The sequence below is a fragment of the Primulina eburnea genome, chromosome 14, assembly GCF_022965805.1.
Source record: "Primulina eburnea isolate SZY01 chromosome 14, ASM2296580v1, whole genome shotgun sequence".
NCBI lineage: Eukaryota > Viridiplantae > Streptophyta > Magnoliopsida > Lamiales > Gesneriaceae > Primulina > Primulina eburnea.
Window position 1 is genome coordinate 22,973,107 of NC_133114.1, and position 16,498 is coordinate 22,989,604.

Sequence of the window (16,498 nt, forward strand, 5' to 3'; positions counted from 1 at the left end):
TGTAGCTGGAGTTCAGACATTATGCGACTTGACTTCTTGCCAAAACGGTTTGATCTTTTGATGCTCTTGTCTGAACGGTCTGGACTGAAGTGGTTTGAAAACTTGAAAATAGAATAGAATAATGGCTGGATTTGAAAGAGCTCAATACTGTTATTTTGTTTATCACCAAAAGTTATGGTAATAAAAATATTCTAACACAAATTTTATTAATAAATGCATAAATTTTCATATTATAAAAATATAAGTTTGAAACACACAAATTGTTTGTATGAAAACTTTTGTGTTGGGTTAGATGTTCTCTCAACGCAAATAAATGAAAATGTACAAAGACGAATTTTATTTCAATGTCTTTTTATTTTTTAGTTTAAAAATTTATAGTATTAGATATTAATTTTTTTAAAAAAAAATTAGAGTTAAATTTATTTAATAAACTTTAAAAATAATTTGAAATTTTGTTATAAAAGTATACTTTTTTCCCACTTTTTCACATTTTGCGATTTCTCATACTTTTTACGCAATTAATATGATCAACCAAAGAGTTGACAATTTTTTTTGCATGTTTCTGTTTAAAACAAAGTTTTTTTAATCATGTTTCGCCTTTAATCGCACCACACTTGATCATGCTCAACCCGCACTTTTTCATGCTTCTTAGAAAACTGAATATATCATAACTAAAGGGATATATTCGTTGCAGAGATTTGATGATTTTTTTTTTAAATAACATATTTTTATGGAGTTGATAGATTTTTACGACTTTTGTGAAATGTCATAGATTTTTAAAGATTTTCAGAAAATCTTGTAGATTTATTTAGCATAATTTTTATTGACATTTGTAAACTTTTTCATAAAGTCCTATTGATTTTGTAATTTATTATTGTGATTTTTTTAGATTTATTTGTGCTAACAATTGAATGTAAATAATTTTTACATATTTCAAAAATTTTTCTCTGTCAATATAATATTTTTTTATATATTGATTTTAGGAAAGATAATAAATAATTTAGTACTAAATTTATTATAATTAAACTTCAATTATTTAAATCAATTCAACATGTTCACTTAAATAATTAATATTTTAAAAAAATACATAATAATAATTTTCAATAGTAATAAATAATCAAAATTAAAATAATTTCATTCATTTTAAATAAAATCTTGTATAAAAAATATATCAATTTTGTTTTTGACAATACGAAAAAATAAACAATACAATTATTTAAACTTTAAAATAAATAATAAATATGTTAAAATATTTCTAATTAGTGTAAATTTATAAAATGTTAATATATTTAATTTATTATATATATATATATATATATATATATATATATTTATATTCAAAATAATAAAAAAATATCATGTGCAAGAATTTTTGAATTATAATCAAAATCCAGATATAGATTAACTAAAATTATAGAAAATAATTAAACGTCAAATGTTATATAATAATTAATAAAAAATTAAATTTTACTAATTAAAAATATTTATTATTTTTAATTTTTAGGTCAATAAAATATTATAATTTTTTTTATGTAGTGTAATAATTTTAATAAATATAATTTTAAATTTTATGAGTTTTTGTGACTGAAACTCCAAAAATAAAATGAAAGATAATAATAATTTTGATTTAAAATTATTGTTAGCAATAAAAATAATGTTTTTAAAAAGTACAAATAAAAAGAAAAATATATGCACGAGAAAAAAAATTGAAAATTTAGTGTTTGTATTGATTATGTGAGTTTGAAAGATTTTCCAATTAAATGTACATCAAAATTTTTAGGTTGAATCAAAACATTTTTTGACATTTTATTGTAGAACTTTAGGCTTTAATTATTTTACCTAATAGAATTTCATAGAGTCAATAAAAGTCTATTGACATTTTGAATAACTATAGATTTTTGTAGTGTTTTTAAAAGTCAAGTTTGAATACCACATGACTTTAAAATTCTACAAAAGTTTACATTGAATACCACTAAACTTTTGTAGATTAAATAAAAGTCTAGACTGAATAATTCTAAACTTTTAAACTCCAAAAATCATTAAAAGTCTAAAACCAATACACACCCCTAAATCAAATACTTTTAAAAAAAGAAAAACATTCATTGCATCACACTCGGTTGCTAGTATTTTGAAAAAATGAGGGTTAAGACAACAAGATAAACCAACCCATTACTTAAGACAACAAGATAAACCAACCCATTACTTTCTTAAAAGGAAAGAAACACACCATCACACGCATTATTATTAAATAATTCTATTTTTGTAGGTTTCCAGTTTCCAGATGAACCTGTTCATTAATTCCTTACAAATTTTGAATTGGCCAATCGATCATATATTATCATATTTTAAAGTAACCCTAAATTTGCTATATTCTGAAAAAAAATTGGAGCTAGAACGGCAATATGCAAGCAGATAGATGAGTCTTTTGCATTCACCTCCCTTTATTTGGTGTGTTTGACACAATCTAACTAATCAAATGCAAAAATAATACCATGCAAAATGAGCTAAATGCCAAATAAATCAAGTAAAGAGAAACTAAATACAAAATACCTTGTATATAGACATAGATTCATGTTGTTACCAAACATATACAGTTAATTAGATCTAAAAGTTTACCTTTGGTCCCAAAGATTGCCTAAATCGCGTGTGCACCATATGTAACATTGAAGTGAAAGTAAAAAAAAAATATCAACGGCAAGCTTCTCCAAGATAAATCAACGATATAGCATCGAATCGACACGAAAGAGGGGACTACCGCAGTACGGCCCCGATACAATCATGCTAATAAATTACTGGTTGGTCCGTATGATGCTAATGAACTTGTAATATGAGAATAATTATTTTTTTTACACAACGGGGTTAGGAGGATTTTATGATAATAAATTTTAAGATATGGTTAACTGAAGAATGTACAAGTACAATTATTTTACAACTCGAGATATTTAAATGACGTGAAAACAATTAATGTCTTATCATTCGTACTAATTGGTTCGGCAATTTATACAATGTGTATTTGCCACTAATAAAATCATAAATCAAGGATTTAAGTTCAATTGAGTATATTCATAAAACTACAAATAAGATGCTGAAATAGATGATCTTCAAAGGTAATACAGTACATTTTACAGATTCACCACTTTCACAGATCTGATGAATGCATAATAAAGTAAACTATCGTGATTATCAGATAAAGTGCTGTATCTAGATTCTGATACTTTCACTGATTATAAGAACAACAAATTATATTTGTACGACCCGAGAATCGTGAAAGAACTTACCCAAGCAGCAATCAGGGAAAGTACTTACCGAAGTAGTAATCAAAGAATCAAACCTTTTACTGGAGCAGGTTTGGAAGGAGGATGCTCTCCCGAATCAGAGGCTTTAGGAGATTCGGATAAATGAATCTGCGCATACTCATCCACCATTCTTCTTCTCTGCTCATCTTCAGCTGTCACCACTTTCTCCTTTGTTTTTTGTCCTACATCCCCAGCTGCTTTTGTGACTCTGTTAAAGGCACCTGTCACCCATGTAGCACCCGTAAGTACGTACCGGTTCTTCATAATAGCAGATCCAGCACTACTAACTGTTTGCTCGGCAGCAGCAAATGCAGATTTTGCTTTCTCAGAAACCTGGAGTTTTTCATCTACTTCACGAACTTTATCATTCACAATTGAAGTACCCATATTAATCTTCTCAGACAGCCCAAGTTTTTTATCAAATGAAACAACTTTAGCAGTTGCTGTAGAAGTCAATTGGTGCTTCTCATCAAAAGACTTTGCTTTGCTAACAGATTCTTTGCCTAAGATGTAACCCTTTGCAAGCATGGTAGTCACAACATCTTCTGCCTTTTTCAAAGCAGCTTCAGCTCCAGCTTCAGTTTTTTTACTAGATGTCTGCTAATTGAAGGTAGTATTTGCTCAGAGTACTTTCCATAACTCATAAACATAAACTAGATAAAGAATTCATTACGTTAAGTGGTGCAGAAGCCGCAGGAGGAAGTTTGTAATCGGGATCGAGGATAACAGTCACAGTCATATCAATGATGGTCGCCCCCTGAAAGTAATTTGAAGAAAATTATCACATAAATTGTTTAAGTTCTATACAGAAGAAATTGATAGAAGCACTTGTCCTTTACCTTTGAGTTACATATTGATTTTAACATATCTTTAGGAGAAATCCACTATTAACCAGCCAAAGATTACATTTTTTGCAAAATGAAAATATATAATAGTAAAGGCAATAACTAGAATTGAGCTAACCATCATGGTACTTGGTTACTATCAAATTATGAAGCTAAAAGAAAAAATGACAGTTCTAGGGAATCCTTATGGGTTGATGCTAGACTGACTGGTTGACTTCGCAATACTTTAACAGTAAGAAATGAAGTACGTGACGTTGGAAAAAATAAACAAACTCCCTTCAAATGGTTCTCATTGATCTGAAATTGGAGTATGATGAGACCAAAGGGAAGCTTTCACGAATGAGATTCTGGAAAAAAGTTACAAGGAAGAAAAAACCAGGAATCAAATTACAGATCTCAAGTTAAATAGCATAATTGTGATCCCCTTGATGACAATTTTTGGGTTTGATACTTGAAAACAAGTAAAATTCCTTCTGACCAAAACATAGATCTCTTCACGTTCTCAAAGCTAACATACGTGGACACGGTGTTCTAAAATTCGGCCTAAAGGCCGGCCGGCCGCACCCAAAAAGTGCTAGTCGGCCAGCCTAGGCGGCAAGAACGCATAGGCAGCCTTAGGCGGCCCTCTAAATTTTTTCTTTTTCTTTTTTGAGCATTTTTTTGGGTTATTTTTTTGAATAGTTTTTTGGTAATTAAAAAAAAAGTAATTTTTTTTATAGGCTATAAACCAAAGTCCAACAAGAAATGCGATTTGTCGGCTTGCCCTAACATACCAAAGTCATATTATTATTTTGATACAGTGGAATATGTCTAAAGGCGCCTAGTCCCCGCCTAGACGGCCTAGGCACTGTTCTGGCATCTGACTAGGGCCTACCGAATTTTAAACCTTGCGCGAACATAATTTCTCTAGTCAAGGTATTGTTGGAACCAGAGCACCTAAAGAAACAAAAATGACTATTTCTATTTATGTAGAATGAAAATCTTATGAATATGAAGCACGCCCACAGCTAAATTAGTAGTATATTGTCATTTATTAATGTATGTCTTTACGTTAGTGGAATCTCTTATGGCACTCTGATCCATATATACCATTGAAGTATGCCATCTGTCATAAAGCATATACATTTCACCTGCTCCTAAACTTGACTGGTAATAAGTTTCAAGTATTTTTCACTTGATCGGACCGAATAAGAATGACAGACCAAGGAAAAAATGTAAAAAAAGGGAAAAATGTAAAAAAAATGAAAAGAAGGAATAAACCCCTAATTACTTCCCATATTTAGTGCTCAGACAATTTATTAAGAATATCAACATCAGATACCCTAAAATGATATTCTACCCTAAATTTTTTATTTTACAGAAAAAAAAATTTGCATCAACCGCCCTACCCATTCCCTAAATTTAGATTTTATAAGCACTACTCCGCTAAATTTAGGGAAAGAAATCCTTTTCCTAAACATTAAAATATTATTTCTCAAGAAATTGAGGAGAGATAAAATAATAATAAAAAGTAAAGATATGGTAAATTATGGGGAAGTTGATGTATTGTGTAGAAAAAAGTGGATATACAAATTAATAAAGTAGCTCTTTTACCCCAAATTTAAGATTTTGGATAGAGAATCTGATGTGGATGGTCAAAGATTGAAATCAAGAGTCAAATAAGGACTTAAAGAAATCACCGAAAGAAGAATTGCAGTCTCTGCTCCCTGGGTGTCCTTAAAGGTAACAAATGCAATTTGTGAGCGTTCTGTATCGCTGCATAAGCATAAAACACGATTAACCTCAATATTAGCAAAGGCAGACTTCAAAATACATGTTAATCAGTTTATACAAGTACTATAAGAAGAAAAACTTAACAACTTCATGTTAACCTTTGCATATCAACATATTCAATATCTCCAGAGAAAGAAAAGAACTCTTTAACATCACGCTCAGATGCCCTTACAGAGAGATTGCTGACCTTGACAGTTGTTACCTACGACACAGAGTGAAGCAAGCACTATAAATTTGAATATGCTTTTAAGATATTTTCAAGACTTTCAGAAGAAGGAATCTACTATACTGGAACGGCATGCTGTAACCATATTGCCACTATAAGTGAGATCGAATTCAAACGATTTTTCACTTGTTCCATATTAATGGAAAATTTCACACAACAAGCATGCAAAAGGGCAGTTGATCACAATGAGAGGAATTATTCTTCATGCTATCTTCATTGAGAAATTGGGAAAAATGATGTAACAGTAACAATATATATGTTCTTCCGCATCTGATGCAGAACAAGTGTTAGTATATCATACGTACATGCAAGCACTTCGAAAGACAATTAATACAAATGAATATGATCACTAATCGACTAAAAGACATCTTTTGATGTCAACTTCATGTTGTAGGATGCTTTTCCAATATCTAGCATAAATTTTGAAAGCCGGAGTGTGACTACTTTCATATAATTATCTTCGTTAAATGCCTGAAAAGCTGTGAGTAACAAAACAGAACGAGGATGGTCCTCCATATCTGAATAAGAGCCTAAAACGTCTTAAATTAACTAAATTCATGTCAATTTAGCTTAGCCAACCAACTTATGGCTAACCACACTATATTTGTGAGCATGTCAAAATTTATTCGAAGTGCTTATCACCATGAAGCGTTCAAACTTCTGCTACTAACATTGATGATGGATCCAGTGAAAAGCCACAATCTTCACATTCATGCCATTTGACCAACAAAATCCAGGAAAAATGACCATTTATACAATATAACACTACACAGTTACTAGTCTCTATGATGGGTAAAAGACAGTTGCTAGAAGAAGCAAGCAGATCAGTTGCTAAAGAAATATCCAATCAGTTCTATTTTTGACATAAAATTTACCTACTCCAAAGCCCTGCAACATGAACTCGTTCAATACCTAACAGCTTATAATAATTGAATCTTGAAAGCTCACACCATCAACCAAAGATGATAACAGTCTCGATAAATATCACAGCCCATAAGGATCGAAGGTGAAATGGTTACAGCAAAATCCCCTGGTTTCATCTAGATGAAAGCATATCCCCAAATTTTCGCTCTTTTACATTCCGTACATATGTATTCATAATTGCACTCATCCTCGTAATTTAGACTACATTCATACAAAATTAAAATCCAACACCTGAGAAAAATCTAAATAATTTCCACATTCAAAATACATCGAATCCCGAGGTAGGTACATAGCACATAGGAATTCGCTACAACCAACCAAATTTCACAAATGATTCCTACTCAAAACACACAGATACATCACAACGCTAACAAATTCCAAACTAGAAACACAAAATTGTAGAGAAATAAATAATCGATCGTGAAAAAAGAAGAAGGAAACTGAATGTGCGACTCACCGGCATGATAGCAGTTTTGTCCGTATATTGACGAATGAACAACGAGCTGAAAGCCTGAAAATTCTAAAATGATTTCGAAAACCAAAAGCGTTGACGACTTTTGTATAATTAAGCTTTTTCTTCGATTAAGATTCTATTTGTTTTTCTAAAAAAATATACTCTTACAAATTTTGGGGGCGCGTGCTACGCACGTTTCTTTGAATCTCGAGTTTTTTTTTTTCCAATTATTTTGCCGACAGGGAAAAAAAGCTTCATTAATTTTTCCGCAACAGAAGGTAATGCGATCTTAACTATGCATTCATCGTTGCACCCATTACTAACCAGAATATTTCATTGGATCTAAGGATTCGAAGCCTTCGATGCTTTTGAATCCATGATAATTACTATATTTACGAATAACGGTTAAACGTACAAACCAATATATCGTTATAGCGATATTTACAATTATTATATTGCGATATTGATTTTGTATTCAATATACAGTGAGATTATGACAAATTGAATTTTTTGTATTGTACAAATTTGATATACAAATATGGACGTATATCACTCATACATTTATAACGTGTAAAAAAATATGGGAAAATTCCGAATTCCAGTCACTCATTTGATGGCCCGTTCTCGATTTCGACCCTCGTTTTTCAATTGACCCGATTTGGTTCTACATTTTTCCACTGTTTTTCCAATTTTGTCCTCCTGTGACATTGGACGTTAAAATAGATGAAATACTTTATATGGAACTTGCTCAGCCTTTTCACACCTCATTCTCACATAGTGAACCCTCTATCGATTTATTCTTCGATCAATCTTCCCCAATATTCATCTGTAGATAAGTCTTAATCGACTCCAGGTTTGATTGAAAGATTCGTAAGGAGCTGTGAATCTATTTTCTCGGATTTTTCTTTGTTCGGGTTGCTACATTTTTATTGTAGTTTTTTTCAAAACATTTTTTTTAAAAGAACCTCCGTTTCCAAGTCTACAAATGAAAACATATTGTTTAAAGTATACAAATATTTAATCACATGTTTTGATTGTGTTATTATTATTTACAAATGAAAACAGAATTTTTTCATCAATCATTTATCTCACATCACACCAAATCATTGAATTGAAACTACAATATTACTCTTAATAAATAATATTATAAATATTTTCAAAAAGACAAAACTGTAATATCACATTATCTCAAATTTAATCAATCAAATCAAACATTATATTAAACTATCAATTTTATATATTTTATTATTAAAAAATATTACTTATCTCCGTTACACCTTTTTCTCGAATCACTTGTAGAAACCAAGACAATGCAATGCTAAAGACAAACATGTGAGACGTCTCACGGTCGTATTTGTGAGACGGATCTCTATTTGGGTCACCTGAAAAATATATTTTTATCTAGAGTATACTTGTATTGTGAAGATGAGTTGTCAAGATAGATCGTGAACGTCTCCATGACACTCCATAAATAAATAGATAGATCCGGATGGTAAGTGATTGCTTCCATAAAAAATCATCCAGAGAATTTACCAAGGAGGGAAGTGAAGATTATTTTGTTTAAACTTTCCTTAATAGTCGGGCACTTGCCTTCATCAAATGTTCTGGGAATAAAATTCGAATGTCTATTCTTTTTTGCTATCACTTGCGATGGTATATAGACCTTAACAATTATTTAGTTTTCTTTTGTGATTAGTTTGTTTTACTGTTCTCTTGTGAATTATATTTGTTTTGTATTTATATTGAAAATTCTAACTTTACAAAATTGGCTTTAGTTCAGATTAAGTTATGCTTGTTAAGATCGGCCGTGTTGATTGGTAAGTTGTTTGATTCCAATTTTATTATTATTCTTCGCATATTATATAAGAGAGTAAGTATCTTGTGAGACGGTCTCACGAATTTTTATATGTGAGACGAGTCAACTCTACCGATATTCACAATAAAAAGTAATACTCTTAACATAAAAAAGTAATATTTTTTCATGGATGATCCAAATAAGAGACTCGTCTCACAAAATATGACCGTGAGACCGTCTCACACAAGTTTTTGGCTATATAAGATTGTTTATTATAATTAATGTTGTTTTACTTTATTTTTTAATCCAGGAGAAAATATATTTTGTGTTTGTTGGATATAAACCCGGTATTTACAATAGTTGGGGAGAAGTATGGGTGTCAATTCGAGTGGGTCGGGTCGAGCAATAGTACTATTCAAAAATTTCCCAACCTGAATTTGAATTTTTTTTAGTTTTTTTTAAAATATAAAATTAAAATAATAATATTTTAATTTCAACACATAATAACAAATTTTCCGTCATATATATGATTTAAATTTAAAAGTTTAATTCAGAAAAATAAAGTATTTTTACTAAATAAAATAAACAATTGTTCTAAAAATAAAAATATTCAAAATAAATATTAAATTATGAACATTTATGATATAAATATACAGTAAATATTTTTTCAGACATATAATATATAAAAATGTATGCAGTATTTATTAATTATATTTTTTTAAAAAATTACAATTTTTCGGGTTAGCCCAACCCGATCAATTTTTTCGGGTCAGCTATCGGATTCAACCCGATCTGACTCGAACCCAAAAACCTCAAACTCAAATCTGATTTTTTTCGGGTTGAACCGTGTCGGATTAGTGGGTCGTGTCTAATTTTGACACCCTAGGAAGAAGAATATAGTCAATTGTATGGATTTAAAGGCACTTGCTACAAATAATATTCCAGCAGAGAAGAGGCATTGAGATCCTTCATGAACATATGGAGAGAATTAAAGGGGATTGCTACAAAAAATTTGCTTCTGGTGGCAATTGTTCAACTTCCAGTTCAAGTTCAAGCACCACATCTAAAGAAGATGAAACTGAAAAAATAGCTAAACTGATTGAGAATCACAAGCATGCATTAAAAGCTGTGAAGATATCTGAGGAGATGCAAAAAATGTTCGAATCGTTGCACGTTCGTAAAGATTATTGAACTTCTTGTTATTTCTCCTATGTTCCAGTAATTGTAGACTTCATTTGATCTTGTTACAAGATACATATATTTATGATGGTTTGGAACATTATCGTGTCGTTCTTTTAGGAATTTTATTTTTACTGTGTCGTTTCTGTTGGTCCCACGTGCGGAATTTGAGATAATAAAACCCGAAAATAAAAAATAAAATGGACACCGAGATTTACGTGGAAAACCCCTAAAATTATTAGGGTAAAAACCACGGGCAAGATGAAAAGAATTTCCACTATAATATTTTGTGGTGTACAACTCACTCACTGTGTTTTCAAAGAGAACACACACTCTCTTAATACAGAAGAACAAAATACCTCACAAATATTATAGAACTAAGCACTCAAATGCTTATAAGATGAGAGAAAACTCGAAGAAGGGATGATTTCAGAATGAAGGGGGGAGCTCTATTTATAGAGCTTCCTGTCAGTGTGAACATGTGTTTTATACGCGTAAAACACGTCTTCCTTCTTCTGAAATTTCCAAGAAATATCCGCTAAATAGCCAACAATTAAAACATGTCTTCTCATTTAATGCCTGCCACTTTCTTTGACTTTATGAGCCGACATTTCTCCTACTTGGAGATTTGATTGAGAATCAAACGCATTTCCACACATCCTTTCAATCTTGCCATTACCTGCTGCTTACGTTTCCGCTAGACCACTTGAGGATCTACACCTCTCAAACTTATCAGTGTTTACTGGCTTGGTCAGAAAATCAGCTATGTTATCCTTCGTATGGAACTTCTGCATATCTACGCTTCCTTCTTCTACTACTTCCCGCACAAAATGAAATTGTACTCCAATGTGTTTCGTCCTGGAATGAAAGGCTGGATTCCTTGCGATGTGCAAGGCACTCTGACTGTCACAAAACAAAGAAACATTCTCTTGTTTGTGCCCGATCTCCTCCAATAACCTTTTAGTCCATATTGTCTCCTTGCAAGCTTGAGTAGCTGCCATGTATTCTGCCTCTGTTGTAGATAACGCCACAACTGTCTGCAGTTTTGAAACCCAGCTTACTGCTCCTCCTGCAAGTGTAAACACATAACCAGTAGTAGATTTTCTCTTATCAGGATCACCTGCATAATCTGAATCGACATAGCCCCTGAGTGTAAAATCCGATCCTCCGTAACATAATGCAGCATTCGAGGTACCCTTAATGTATCGAAGGATCCTTTTAACAGTGCTCCAATGCTCTCTTCCAGGATTCGCCATATACCGACTAACTGCTCCCACTGCTTGAGCAATGTCCGGTCTTGTACAGATCATGGCGAACATCAAACTTCCCACTGCTGATGCATACGGTACTCGAGACATCTCCATCCTCTCTGCTTCACTGCTAGGACACATTTCGGAGGATAACTTGAAGTTAACAGAAAGAGGGGTCGATATTGGCTTACTATCTTGCATGTTGAAGCGTTGCAAGACTTTATTTAAATAATTTTTCTGGGAAAGCCAAATCTTTCTGTTACTTCTATCTCGGTGAAATTGCATCCCTAGAATCTTGTTTGCTGGTCCCAAGTCCTTCATATCAAATTCCCTAGCCAACTGTGCCTTCAATCCTTGGACCTGATCTTTGTTGGGGCCTGCTACCAACATGTCGTCCACATACAACAGCAAAATGATATAATCATCACCAGACCTCTTGAAATATGTACAAGGGTCTGCACTCAGTCTGTTGTATCCAAGGCTCATGATATAGGAATCAAATCTCTTGTACCAACATCTCGGCGCCTGTTTGAGACCGTACAGAGATTTGTTCAACCTGCAAACCAAATTCTCTTTGCCTATTTCCGCAAAACCTTCTGGCTGGAGCATATAGATTTCTTCTTCAAGATCTCCATGAAGAAATGCCGTTTTCACATCTAGCTGTTCTAGATGTAGGTCAAACACCACACACAGTGCCAGCACCACTCTGACTGTTGTAAGCCGAACCACAGGAGAAAATATCCCATTGAAGTCAATGCCTTCTTTCTGAGCATACCCTTTTACCAACCTAGCACGATACCGCTCCACTTGGTTATTGCCATCACGCTTGATCTTATAGACCCATCTGTTTCCAATGGCTTTCCTCCCTCGTGGTAGTGTAACAAGATCCCAAGTTTTATTCCTGTCTAATGCCTCCAATTCTTCTTGCATTGCTATCATCCACAAGGATACATCCGAGCTTTGAGTAGCCTCGTGAAAACTCGATGGCTCGCCATCCTCTGATAATAGACAATATGCAATGTTGCTTTCAGTGATATAATCTGAAAGCCAACCTGGTGGTCTTCTGTCTCGAGTTGACTGCCTCACATTGGAAACCTCAAACTCAACATGTTCTTGTTCTTCGTGCTCTGGTACTGCTTCATAAGAAACTTGAACTTCGTCTGTCTTATTCTCCACCTGAAATATAGTAGTTTCTGAATTCAGTGTGCATTTGTCTCCCTTTACTTTATCTTCCTCGAAGATAACATCCCTGCTGATGACAAGCTTGTGAACAGTAGGATCCCACAAGCGAAACCCCTTTACTCCATCAGCATATCCCAAGAAGATACATTTTCTGGATTTCGAATCCAACTTTGATCTTTCTTGCTCATTGTACAGAACGTACACAGGACTTCCAAATGTATGCAAATGAGAATAAACGGTTGGCTTCCCGGTCCACATCTCCATGGGAGTCTTTAGATCAATCGCCACTGAAGGAGAACGATTGATAATATAACAAGCGGTTTTGACTGCTTCCGCCCAAAATGACTTTACTAGACCCGCAGTCCTCAACATAGCTCTTGTTCTGTCCAACAAGGTCCTGTTCATCCGCTCCGCCACTCCGTTCTGTTGAGGTGTGTAAGCCGCCGTGAACTGTCTCTTGATGCCCTCATGTTGACAAAATGCATCAAACTCGTCACTAGTATATTCTCCTCCATTGTCAGTCCTCAGACACTTGATTTTCTTTTCTGAATCAAGTTCAACACGCGCTTTGAAATATTTGAAGATCTGGAAAACATCTGATTCTTCTTGATTGGATACACCCAACATCTCCTAGAGAAATCATCAATGAACGAGACAAAGTATCTCGCTCCTCCTAGGGATACAACCGGTGCTTGCCAAACATCCTAATGAATCAGCTCCAATATGCTTTTGCTCCTGGCAGTAGAAGTGCCAAACTTTAATCTGTGTTGTTTACTGGTAACACAATGCTCACAAAAGGGTAGTGACACTTTTGTAAGTCCCGGCAGCAGCTTCCGTTCGGAGAGAATTTTCAACCCCCGTTCTGACATATGCCCGAGCTTTCTATGCCATAACACTGTTAATTCTTCTCCTGAACCAATTGATGCAACAGCTAGTTCTGCCTCTTTGTGTGTTTTCCCCAAAAGTACATACAGATTTGCAGCAACTTTTTCAGCCTTCATAACCACAAGCGCGCCCTTCACAATTTTCATGATCTCGTTCTCGATACGAGTTTTGCACCCGATGTCATCCAATTGTCCCAAGGACAAAAGATTTTTCGTCAGTCCTTTCACATGTCGTACCTCCTGTATGGTGTGAATGGTGCCATCAAACATTTTAATTTTGATAGTACCGACCCCAGCGATTTCCAAGGCATGTTCATTTCCCATGAATACAGATCCTCCTGAGACTGGTTCATAATGATCAAACCATTCTCTCCGAGACGTCATGTGCCATGTCGCTCCTGAATCAATAATCCATGTATCACAAAATTTGTGTCTGCCTTCCGCAACAGTTGCCGCTTTGCTGAATAATATTTCACCACCGCCTGAAGTACTGGCCACATTTCCTTGATAACTCTTCTCGATACTCGTACACTCTTTCTTGAAGTGCCCTTTACCGCCACATTTGAAGCAGTAAATATTTTTCTTCTTACTTCTAGACTTTGATCTACCTCGTCTTTGGCTCCCACTGGAGTCACGGTCCATGAATCTTCCTCTTATCATCGGTAAAGCATCTGCCTGCTTCGATGTTACCAACCTATCTTCCTTATTCTTGCGCCGGCTTTCTTCTCCGAGAACCGCAGTTAAGACATCGTCGAATCTTAGAAAGCCCATAAGAATATTGTTGGTAATGTTGATTATAAGTTGATCATATGAATCTGGTAGACTTTGAAGTAGAAGCTCTGCACGTTCATTTTTCCCTATTTTATGCCCCATGGAAGTGAGTTGGGCAAATAGGGTATTTAGTGTGTTGATATGGTCGGTCATCGATGAGGATTCCACCATCCGAAGAGTATAAAACCTTCTCTTTAGGAAAATTATGTTGTGTAGGGATTTGACCTCGTACATCTTTGTCAGAGTATCCCAGATAACTTTGGCTGTTTTTATCTCAGAGATACTTGACAAAACTTCGTCTGCTATTGCCAAGTGTAAATTGGCAACGACATTATCATTCATCTCATTCCACTTTCCATCATCCGCAATCTCCACCGGTCTATCTCCAATAGCCGTCAAGCAATTCTCTTTTCTTAAAACTGCTTGTATCTTTATTTTCCACATCATAAAATTGCTTCCGCTGAACTTTGCTATCTCGTACCTTCCCGCCATTATGTCTACAACAATTTTAGTAGACCGGACAAAATAATCCTTCCTTAAATAAAAAATCTCAAAAAATCTTTTCTGATGTGGAAGATCAGTCTAGGCTGCAACCACAGAGCATACTCAGAATTTTAAGAATTTTTAAACCAAGGCTCTGATACCACTTGTTGGTCCCACGTGCGGAATTTGAGATAATAAAACTCGAAAATAAAGAATAAACTGGACACCGAGATTTACGTGGAAAACCCCTAAAATTATTAGGGTAAAAACCACGGGCAAGATGAAAAGAATTTCCACTATAATATTTTGTGGTGTACAACTCATTCACTGTGTTTTCAAATAGAACACACACTCTCTTAATACAGGAGAACAAAACACCTCACAAATATTATAGAACTAAGCACTCAAATGCTTATAAGATGAGAGAAAACTCGAAGAAGGGATGATTTCAGAATGAAGGGGGGAGCTCTATTTATAGAGCTTCCTGTCAGTGTGAACACACGTTTTATACGCGTAAAACACGTCTTCCTTCTTCTGAAATTTCCAAGAAATATCCGCTAAATAGCCAACAATTAAAACATGTCTTCTCATTTAATGCCTCCCACTTTCTTTGACTTTATGAGCCGACAGTTTCTTATGATATTGAAGAATTTACTTTTGTGTTATTAATTGTAAACTTCTTTTTTTACTGATCTTGTAAGATTCGAATGTACATTCTGTGAGGTAGAGGGAATACATATATGTCTCTTGATATTTTTTTGGTACATGGCTAGACTTAAATAAAATGTATTTTATTCAATGCATAAAAGGGGTTAATCATGGGAGAACAAAACATATATATTTTATTTTATTGCTAGGCAAGAATCAGAATTCAAAGTGGCAAGATTTCAATTCAGGAGGACATAACACATGTATTTTTCATCCAATAATATTCCATTCTTCTTGAAAATCCAAGAACAAATAAGCATAATCAAAACTTAAAATCCAAAAAAACCAAAAAATATACTGTCAAAATAAAACATCCACGGTAACTTAAGCATAAAATCCAACAATGATCATTTCTTGCTGACAGAAGATTGCGTCGAAGTTATTTTCTTCCCTTTTGAGGTATTTCTTCCAGAGCTAAGCTTGGACACAGGGGCAACTGGTTGAGACACTGATTCACCAATTCACCTTGTCTTCTCCGATCAGTTGAGGTGGATTTAAGTCTTGACAATGTGGTGATGCCTTTGACAAACTCTGGTTTTTGAATTATGGTACTCTGATTCACCTATATCGATACAAAAAATAAACTCTAATAGTTAAGAAACAAAAAGATAATTATGTCAACTCCAATTCACCGTGGATATTGTGTTCGAGGTCTTTCCAATCTGTATCCCGATTGTACTTGGTCTTCGTACTTGTATGTAATGTTTGTATATATTAACAAAACTCTA

The 16,498-nt window shown here is 33.8% G+C and overlaps 1 protein-coding gene across 1 annotated transcript; it reads right to left on the minus strand.

Annotated features, from left to right (window-relative positions):
- Positions 1-3,066: 3,066 nt before the first annotated feature.
- Positions 3,067-7,815, minus strand: LOC140812059 (binding partner of ACD11 1-like). The gene is made up of 5 exons (XM_073170237.1): positions 7,522-7,815; positions 6,013-6,116; positions 5,821-5,896; positions 3,970-4,053; positions 3,067-3,893 (listed from the first exon to the last, which is right to left on the minus strand). Exons 1-5 carry the CDS (start codon positions 7,525-7,527, stop codon positions 3,318-3,320), a joined length of 846 nt encoding a protein of 281 aa, XP_073026338.1. The 5' UTR covers positions 7,528-7,815; the 3' UTR covers positions 3,067-3,317.
- Between the last annotated feature and the right edge of the window lie 8,683 nt (positions 7,816-16,498).

What these genes read in the sequence shown, in the direction of transcription:
- LOC140812059 (XM_073170237.1), bottom strand. An exon ending in GAATATGTTGATATGCAAAG is followed by an intron (nt 5,897 to 6,012) that starts GTTAACATGAAG and finishes ATGCTTATGCAG; the next exon opens with CGATACAGAACGCTCACAAA. An exon ending in CGGCTTCTGCACCACTTAAC is followed by an intron (nt 3,894 to 3,969) that starts GTAATGAATTCT and finishes TTCAATTAGCAG; the next exon opens with ACATCTAGTAAAAAAACTGA.